The following is a 9,629-nucleotide window of genomic DNA, read 5'->3' as shown; positions in this document are numbered from 1 at the left end:
CTCTCAGGGGCGGGACCCAAAAATACACCAATCAAAAAGTGGCACGCCGGCATTGGCCCCGCCTCGTCCCTCGCATCCGCCACTCAGGAACCCCGCGGCACCGCCCCCGTCGCTCTCTCCCGCTAGGGTGTAGATGTAGTGTCAGACCCGGAAGTGGCTTTGGGTCACGAGGCTTCACGGAGGCGGTGGGTGAGTCATGCGCGCGCGCGGAGGGGAGTGTAAAGGGGGGAGGGGAAGAAAGGGGGGCGGGGATGATGCAATGTTTGGCAACCGGTGTCTGCACGCGCACGCGCAGGGGACTACGAGGGTGGTGGGAGGTGCGGAGGGTGGGGGAAAGGAGAGAGGGCGGGGCGCCAGCTCCCGGCGCCCAACGGCCACAACGGCTATCAGTCTTGGCCGCCCCTAGTCGGCTGTGTGGAGCCTCTTTGCCGCTAGTCTCCCCCAGGAGCTCCTGTTCCGCCCACTAGCATCAGCCCCCCGTTTTACCTCGCCTTAAGGGACTCCTATTTTCCTTGGCTCCTCCCAGCTAATGGACACATAGGCCTTTTGAACTTCTCTGAAAGTTGATATCCATCCACCGGGATTGTCAACATCTCGAGTCTTCTTAAAGGGGTCTCCTGGCCGGGCGCGGTGGCTCACGCCTGTAATCCCAGCACTTTGGGAGGCCGAGGCGAGCGGATCACTTGAGGTCAGGAGCTCGAGATCAGCCTGACCAACATGGTGAAAACCCCGTCTCTACTAAAAATACAAAAATTAGCTGGGTGTGGTGATGCGCGCCTGTAACCCCAGCTACTGGGGAGGTCGAGGCAGGAGAATCGCTTGAACCCGGGAGCGGGAGGTTGCAGTGAGCCGAGATTGCGCCACTGCACTCCAGCCTGGGTGACAGAGTGAGACTACGTCTGACCAAAAAAAAAAAAAAAGAGGGGTGGGAGGGAGGTGGTCTCCTAGCCCAGTAAATCTCCCAAAAGGGACGGAGGTGCTGGAATCCCTTGGTAATCGTTTTCCGCTTCTCTCAGAACAGCGCCTGTGACTTTTACCTTGTAGTTGCTAAGTCCTCAGCAAGCCACAAGTCATGTATTTTGCTCAGTGGACCCGATTCTGTTTGGCCACCTATTTTTCCCCACGGTACTCTTACGCCTTTCTCCAAGACCAAGACCCTCTCTTGCTGTACCAAACAGCAAGTCCTGTGACTCCCTGCTGTGAGGAGCGCGGCACAGGCCTGCCTCCTAGGTGTCTGGGTCGAGATTTACGGCGGAGCCTCGTCCTGGGACGTGAGAGTGCACTTCAGCGCAGGACCGCCCTGGACTGGGGAGACCCAAGCCGCGATTTTAGCCTCAACTCCCCCTCACTTGCCCAGGGATCTTACCGTCCTTGTTTGTAAATTAAAGATAAGGAGTTGTGAAGGTAAAATAAGAACCATGAAATTGGAGGCAACTTGAACAAAAGTAAAACGCACCACGCAGAATGCAAAATATTTTTCTTGTGCCTTGAAAACAGAGGCCATGTGGTGGCCTGTTACATATCCTGTCATACCCTCATGTGGGCAGCCAGAGTTTAAGCAGAAACTGTCACAAGGCCGGTTGTGACTGGATTTGTGTGGTAGTGACAGGTCTTTGGTCAAGCTGCTCCGTTGCTCGAGACCTCCATTTCCCCCATGAAAATGGGGGTAGGCGGGGGGTTGGACCAGATGGTCTCTCCTGGCCTAAAGACAGACCAGGTTGTCAGTGACAGGCAGAGGTCATGTGACTTGACAAGCCGAGGTCGTGTTGTGACATGCTGACCTGGGGAGGCGGGTCAAGTCCCAGCACCCTACCCGGGAAGCTTTTGAGGCGGGGCAGGGCAAGTCGCGACTTTCATCTTTCGGGGCGGGCCCCTCCCGGACCTGGCATTCCTGGCTCCCGCAACAGATTGTGGCTTTGGAAGGGGCCCCTCCCTGAGGACGGCTGGGATTGGCCACCAGTGCCCTGGGAAGAGGCGTAGATCCTTCCGCGGAGGGCGGGGGGGGGGCCGCGTGGGGTGTTTGTTCTCTTGGGGATTAATGGGGGGTTGTGGGGGAGGGGTAGGCGCGCTCCCGCATGCGCACTGCAGCCCCTCCAGTTGGCTCGTCGCTGTCCGCTGGGCGGGGGCCCGGCCCCGCCCCTCTCCCGTCCGGGCAGCGGCGGAGGCGGCGGCGGCTGCGGCGGCGGCTGCGGCAGCGACGACGACGGCGGCGGCGGCAGCGGCAGCAGCCTGCGCAGTGCCTTCTGGGAACGGAATCCCCAGGGCTGCCCCTGGCCCCCATGGCGCATGCGCGGGAGGCCGCTCGGTGATCCGCGGCGGCGGCGGCAGCGCTTCCTGCTAGGACCGGCCGGGGCCGTACCGGAGGCTTGGGCTCCACCGACCCTCCTCCCACCCCCTCCCACTCACCCTCTGGGCCGCGACTGCGCTGGGCGGGGCCGGCCGAACCATGGGCCGCGGTGAGTGTGGGGCCCGGCCCCCCCACCCCGCCCCTCCCCCTCCCCCTCCCCCTCCCCTCCCCTCCCTCCAGTCTCTACCCTCTGCCCCCTCCGCGTCCTCTCGGCCCCTTTCCCCGGCCCCATCCCCACTCCCCCGCCCTCACCTGCCCCCACTGCTTCTCCCTCTTTACTGCCTGACTTCTGCCTTCCTCACCGTCCTCCCCTCAGTGCTTCGCCCACCCTCCGCCCGCCCTCTCCCCAAGTTCCTTCCTACTTCGTGCGTCTTCCCCTCCTCCTCAAGCTGAGGGAAGCAGTCTGGGTGACAGGGCGCCTTGTTACGAGAGCGAAAGTTTGGAAGCCGCCAGTGTGGGGTGGGAGCGATGGTGAGGCTGGGGAGGATACCTGCAGGTTGGAGGGGCGTCCCTATCGGAGGAGAAGCTCTCTTGGAGATAATCGGAAGCCGGTGGGTTAGGAGGTTATGAATCCCTTTGCCTCAGGCTTGAGGGAGAATCAGGAGCTTCTCAGGATCCTGGGAGAAGACTGAGCTGTGATCCTCACCTCTTAAGACCTGTATGAGCTAGATCAGTGATTGTCTGATGGAGCAGGCATGAGGGGAGTTCTGCTGGTACCACCCCAGCGGGGCAGTTGGACAATTGTCTGGTGACCTGTGGGGCAATCTGTACTTTTTATATGATCTTCCTGGGTAGGGAACAGCAGGAGCCAGAAACTCTGGGAAACTTCCTAGTGGCCTAGTTCTATGGGAATGTGCCCATACTTCTGGTTGAAGTCTTCTATTCCGAATGGATGGAGGCCTTGCCCTTCATATGTCTGAGAATTGGGCTAGACTTCTTGGTCTCTGGGAGCTGAGGCTCTGACCCTCTGGTCCCTAGGGACTGGGCTTGGAAAGAATGGCTGTAGACTCAGCCAGCAGATCCCTCAGGTCTTAATAGGCACTTACCTCACGTTGTTGAGGATCTTTCTCTTGAGAGGATGCTGGGCTGTGGTGCTCTTCAGAGTTGGGCAGACTCCTGACAGTCCCATCTCTCTCCTTGCGTTGCAGGTGTGGGCTAAGCTGGTGGCCCCGGCTTTAGACTGGACCCCACAATGTTTGCAGAGATGTTCAGGTAGCGATGGTGATAAGGCAGTTCCCTCCCAGCTCTCTGAGGGGTTCCCTTTGCTCCTCTGGGGCTTTCCCTGAGTTTTCTTGGGTCTCCCCACAACCTTTGCCTTCCTGGAGTCCTCCCTCAGGTACCTCACCCAGTTTAATCCTCCTAGTGCCTACATGGATGTCTGTGTTATCAGGCACGCGGGAGCTGATTACACACAATGAATGGGGGCAATGAGAGCAGTGGAGCAGACAGAGCTGGGGGCCCTGTGGCCACATCTGTCCCCATTGGCTGGCAGCGCTGTGTGCGAGAGGGTGCTGTGCTCTACATCAGGTATGGATCTTCACAGTTCCCCAAGCTCTGTCACTCCAGTTGCCCGGGTTTTCTTTCTTCTGCCTCTCCTTCAGCCCAGCTCTCTGGTTCCCGATTGCTTCCCTCCCTTCCCCTTCCTTTCTCAGCCTTTTTGCTTTCTGTAGCTCTGGGCCTTTGAATCCATTCTCCCTCTTTCCATGTCTTCCCACATTCCTTACCCTCTGTTCTTCTAGGAGGATCTGTAACTTAGGCCCTGTGCTTTAGGAGTATTGCCTGATTCACTGCCTGCTAACCCCATGTCCTCTGACCCTGTCCTCTCCCAGTCCAAGTGGCACAGAGCTGTCTTCCTTGGAGCAAACCCGGAGCTACCTCCTCAGCGATGGGACCTGCAAGTGCGGTCTGGAGTGTCCACTTAATGTCCCCAAGGTCAGAGTGGTGAGGGGTGTCTGAGAATAGAGATAAGCTGAAAGATCTAATGCAAATCACTGACCAAGGTAGCTCTTCTCACAGATTCCAGCCCCTCACGGTCCCTGTGCCTTCCACCTTACAGGTTTTCAACTTTGACCCTTTGGCCCCGGTGACCCCGGGTGGGGCTGGGGTGGGGCCGGCATCAGAGGAGGACATGACCAAGCTGTGCAACCACCGGCGGAAAGCTGTTGCTATGGCAACTCTGTACCGCAGTATGGAGACCACCTGCTCACACTCTTCTCCTGGTGAGTCTTCTTCCACTTTATAGAAGACCAAGGAAAACCTAAGGGCTTGGAAGGCTGGTGGTGGGAAGCTCCATGAGAGGGGCAAAGAGAAAGGGGAGTGGGTGGGGAGCTGCATGGTGAGAAGAGGGTACAGGGAGGTTGGGAACTTGTGGGAGATGGGACTAGAGAAGACAAAGTTTTTGGAAGGGGAGCCACAGACTGACTCTTCATTTCTCATTTATTGCAGGAGAGGGAGCGAGCCCCCAAATGTTCCACACTGTGTCCCCAGGGCCCCCCTCTGCCCGCCCTCCCTGTCGAGTTCCTCCTACAACTCCACTTAATGGGGGTCCTGGCTCCCTTCCCCCAGAACCACCCTCAGTTTCCCAGGCCTTCCCCACTTTAGCAGGCCCTGGGGGGCTTTTCCCACCAAGGCTTCCTGATCCAGTCCCTTCTGGGGGCAGTAGCAGCCCCTGTTTCCTCCCAAGGGGCAATGCCCCCTCTCCAGCCCCACCTCCTCCACCGGCTATCAGCCTCAATGCTCCCTCATACAACTGGGGAGCTGCCCTCAGATCCAGCCTGGTGCCCTCTGACCTGGGCTCTCCTCCGGCTCCTCATGCCTCCTCCTCTCCACCTTCAGACCCTCCTCTCTTCCACTGTAGTGATGCCTTAACACCTCCTCCCCTGCCCCCGAGCAATAATCTCCCTGCCCACCCTGGTCCTGCCACTCTGCCACCAGTGTCTTCAGCCACTATGCACCTGCCCCTGGTCTTGGGGCCCCTGGGAGGGGCCCCCACAGTGGAGGGGCCTGGGGCACCCCCCTTCCTTGCTAGCAGCCTACTCTCTGCAGCGGCCAAGGCACAGCATCCCCCACTACTCCCTCCCAGCACTTTACAGGGCCGAAGGCCCCGTGCCCAGGCGCCCTCAGCTTCTCACTCATCACTTCGTCCCTCCCAGCGTCGTCCCCGCAGACCCCCTACTGTATTTCGATTGCTAGAAGGGAGAGGCCCTCAAACCCCTAGACGGAGCCGTCCTCGGGCCCCTGCTCCTGTACCCCAACCCTTTACTCTCCCGGAGCCATCCCAACCAATTCTCCCTTCTGTGCTGTCCCTGCTGGGACTCCCCACCCCTGGCCCTTCCCACTCTGATGGAAGCTTTAACCTTTTGGGGTCAGATGCACACCTTCCTCCTCCCCCAACCCTCTCCTCAGGGAGCCCTCCCCAGCCCAGGCACCCCATCCAGCCCTCCCTGCCTGGGACCACCAGTGGCAGCCTCAGCAGTGTGCCAGGTATGTGAGTGTTGTGGAGCTTTTCCCCATCCTGACTGGAAAGAAGCAGCCAAGGCATTTAGGGGAATGTTCAGAGAGCTCTTTGAGGGTTTTCTGGGTTGGGGGCTGGAGGCTGGCTTCTTTGGATGATGGTAGAAGGGGCCTCCCTTGAGCTGAATTTCTCTCCTCTTTTACAGGTGCCCCTGCCCCACCAGCTGCCTCCAAAGCCCCCGTAGTCCCCAGCCCTGTGCTTCAAAGCCCATCTGAAGGGCTGGGAATGGGGGCGGGCCCAGCCTGCCCTCTGCCTCCCCTGGCTGGTGGAGAGGCTTTCCCTTTCCCCAGCCCTGAGCAGGGCCTGGCGCTGAGTGGAGCTGGCTTCCCTGGGATGCTCGGGGCCTTGCCTCTCCCTCTGAGTCTGGGGCAGCCTCCACCTTCTCCATTGCTCAACCACAGTTTATTTGGCGTGCTGGCTGGGGGAGGAGGACAACCTCCCCCTGAGCCCCTGCTACCCCCACCAGGAGGACCTGGTCCTCCCCTAGCCCCAGGAGAGCCTGAAGGGCCTTCGCTTTTGGTGGCTTCCTTGCTTCCTCCACCACCTTCAGACCTTCTTCCACCTCCTTCAGCACCTCCCAGCAACCTCCTTGCCTCTTTCCTGCCCCTGTTGGCTCTGGGCCCCACAGCTGGGGATGGGGAGGGATCTGCAGAGGGAGCCGGGGGTCCCAGTGGAGAGCCATTTTCAGGCTTGGGAGACCTGCCCCCGCTACTTTTCCCCCCACTTTCAGCCCCCCCTACCCTCATAGCTTTAAATTCTGCGCTGCTGGCTGCCAGCCTGGATCCCCCCTCGGGGACAACCCCCCAGGTGAGGATGGGGGTGAGTAAGTTGGACAAAACAAAACGTAGAATGAGAGATGGGAGCTGGGAATCAAAAGCTTTCAGTTTCATTCCTGAGTTCTTCCTTGGGGCCTTTGGGGAGGCCTTAGTTCTTGGCTGGGGGTAGGATGGCTGTAAGAATTGGGTGTGTATTTAATAAGCATGGCCCATCTTACTTAAGGCTTCAGTGAGATAGTGGATGTGAAAGCATTATCAATTTGTTGAGTATTTTACACATGTAAGTGTTAGAATCATTCTCTTTTCTTAGCCCTGTGTCCTGAGTGCCCCCCAACCTGGACCACCTACCTCCAGTGTCACCACGGCAACTACTGACCCGGGGGCCTCCTCTCTGGGCAAGGCCCCCTCCAACTCAGGGAGACCCCCCCAACTCCTTAGCCCTCTGCTGGGTGCCAGCCTGCTGGGTGAGTCTGAGGAGTGTGAATTCACTCTCTCGGTGTGAAAAAGCAGCAGTAAAACTTGGGAGTAGAGGCTTAATAAATTGGGGAAAAAATCTGTGGCCACTGGATAAAGCCTAACGAGAATAGTAGGGTCTGCTCAGCCTTGGTTTGCCTAGGGAGAGACCCCTGACTATAATTTCTTAACAGGTGACCTGTCTTCACTGACCAGCAGCCCTGGAGCCCTCCCCAGCCTGTTGCAGCCTCCTGGCCCTCTTCTCTCTGGCCAGTTGGGGCTGCAGCTCCTCCCTGGGGGTGGAGCTCCTCCACCCCTCTCAGAGGCTTCTAGTCCCCTAGCCTGCCTGCTACAGAGTCTCCAGGTGAGGGTGTGGGCATATATTTGTCAGGGAGATAGTTTTTTCTCAAAGTGGAAATTTAGGGCTTTCTGAGTTAGAGTGGAAGACGGACTGTATTTGAGATTGACTGAGAACTTATTTTTTGCCAGCAGATCCCTCCAGAGCAGCCAGAAGCCCCCTGTCTACCCCCTGAGAGCCCCGCCTCAGCCCTCGAACCAGAGCCTGCCCGGCCTCCCCTCAGTGCCTTAGCCCCACCCCACGGTTCTCCCGACCCCCCAGTCCCTGAGCTGCTCACTGGGAGGGGGTCAGGGAAACGGGGCCGAAGGGGAGGGGGACTTAGGGGCATTAATGGTGAGGCCAGGCCAGGCCGAGGCCGAAAGCCTGGCAGCCGGCGGGAGCCTGGCCGACTGGCCCTCAAATGGGGGACACGTGGTGGCTTCAATGGACAAATGGAAAGGTCCCCAAGAAGAACCCACCACTGGCAGCATAATGGGGAGCTGGCTGAAGGGGGTGCTGAGCCCAAGGATCCATCCCCTCCCGGGCCCCATTCTGAGGACCTTAAGGTGAGTGTAGAGTGATAGTGGTTTGGGCTCAGGGGCTCTGAGGAAAGGCTGGGGCTGTGGTGCCTGTTTCTAACTTTCCCACACACACAGTCCATCTTTTCTCAGGTGCCCCCGGGAGTAGTCAGAAAGTCTCGTCGAGGCCGGAGGAGAAAATACAAGTGAGTGTTAGGCCTACTACAGTGCTGGTCTTTGCCTACTACTTTTTGGTTTGGACAGTTCTAATGTCCAATTAGCGGCTTGGTTTTCAAAAGGGCAGACACTTGAATATGAATAAGGATATTATGCCTTTACTATCCAAATGTAGAAAGTTTCCCACCCAAACTTCTGAAATTCACCTGGTGCTTGGGAGCTGTTCCTGATCATCTGTGCCCTTATTGCAGCCCTACCCGGAATAGCAATAGCTCCCGCCAGGACATTATGTTGGAACCCAGCCCTACAGCCCGAGTAAGTGTGTGGGTGGGTGGGTGGGTGTATGGGTAGGATGTAAGGGATGAGGCAGCAGGAGGAAAGGAGGGTTAGAGGGAGTGGGGAGGAAAGAAGACTTCCTGATACCTAGCAATTGACCATTTCTTTCAACTTCCCATCTGGTATTAGGCAGCTGTCCCTCTGCCTCCCCGGGCCCGCCCTGGCCGTCCTGCCAAAAACAAGAGGAGGAAACTGGCCCCATAGCAGCCATACCTGGAGCTGGATCTGACCCTGATTGGGGAGAGCTGAGTGCTGAGCCTTGGGAGCCCTTGCCAGCCACCTGCACCTGTGGACAGTGGGTGGGGGCACTACTCCCCACTCAGAGCACAAATGCAACCCCTTCCCCTACAATCCCATCCTGAGCCATTGCAGGGGGTAGGGAAGTTCACCCCCTCCCCCCCCCCCCGAAGCCATGTCACTGAAAAGGCCTGGGGGGGGGTGGTATATGGCCCTCTCCCCACCAGGCGCTAAGGGGAACACCCCCTTCCCCAGGTCTTTTATTTGTTTAAGTTATTTTTGCACAAATGACTCTTTTATATTTAATTCGACTTCATTGCCTCCCTTCTTAAAGCCAACAGGCTCAGTTTACAAACCTGTGAGCTACTGTTGGCTGCTGCCCTCCTTCCCAGTGAAAGGTACAAAGCAATAAGCATCATGAATCCTCCCTTTACCCCTCCAACACCCCTCTGCCTCTGGCTCAGGTTGCTCAAAGCACAGATCCCCTCTTACCCCTGTCCCCAGGTTTGAAACACATAGCCTCAATTCAAGGTATAGCCAGGTTCCCCCCCTTTCCTCTGGGATATAAAAAGGGGGTAAGGGGGCAAAGAGAGCCCTCTGGGCCTCTCCTCCCATACACACTACACTGCCCCTTCTCCCCCCATCAAAACGCTCAGAGACGTTGTGATGATGCGACTGAGGATTATGCAACGTGGTCCAACCGGAGCGGCCAGCATGACCAGCTGTCCAGGGGCTGCCTCCTGCCTTTTCTTTTGTAAAGACAAGACCCTTGGGAGTTTTAATTCTGTTTTGTACTTGCCCTGTGGGGCCTCCCCTGCTTTTCTATGGGAGACACTCTTAATTTAACAGATGAGAATATTTTGAAACTCTGGCTCTGGCTCTGTACTCATTTTTTAATTTAGTTCTTTGGTAAGAACAGGTTACAATTTAAATT

General features: G+C 57.8%; 1 protein-coding gene across 16 annotated transcripts; it reads left to right on the top strand.

Annotated features, from left to right (window-relative positions):
- The first annotated feature begins 142 nt into the window (after nt 1-142).
- On the top strand, nt 143-9,566 carry MBD6 (methyl-CpG binding domain protein 6). Of its 16 annotated transcripts, none has more exons than XR_004272305.1 (15): nt 2,325-2,456; nt 3,496-3,559; nt 3,738-3,874; nt 4,177-4,279; nt 4,404-4,566; nt 4,793-5,830; nt 6,007-6,668; nt 6,948-7,101; nt 7,285-7,454; nt 7,580-7,993; nt 8,099-8,151; nt 8,374-8,437; nt 8,588-8,753; nt 9,030-9,093; nt 9,352-9,566. XR_004272305.1 is itself a non-coding variant. In XM_032289484.1 (13 exons), exons 3-13 carry the CDS (start codon nt 3,762-3,764, stop codon nt 8,660-8,662), a joined length of 3,024 nt encoding a protein of 1,007 aa, XP_032145375.1. In that variant the 5' UTR covers nt 143-189; nt 3,496-3,559; nt 3,738-3,761; the 3' UTR covers nt 8,663-9,566. The 16 variants fall into 16 exon arrangements, 9 of the variants coding, with proteins under 9 accessions (XP_032145375.1, XP_032145385.1, XP_032145394.1 ...); XR_004272290.1 differs by having other exon boundaries at nt 8,084-8,151; XR_004272289.1 differs by having other exon boundaries at nt 8,084-8,151; nt 8,588-8,757.
- The last annotated feature ends 63 nt before the right edge of the window (nt 9,567-9,629 follow it).

The sequence above is a fragment of the Sapajus apella genome, unplaced genomic scaffold (genome assembly GCF_009761245.1).
Source record: "Sapajus apella isolate SASKATOON/1434 unplaced genomic scaffold, GSC_monkey_1.0 scaffold2, whole genome shotgun sequence".
NCBI classification, from domain to species: domain Eukaryota; kingdom Metazoa; phylum Chordata; class Mammalia; order Primates; family Cebidae; genus Sapajus; species Sapajus apella.
Note: the sequence above shows the minus strand (reverse complement) of the source record. Positions and strands in the feature narration are given on the sequence as shown.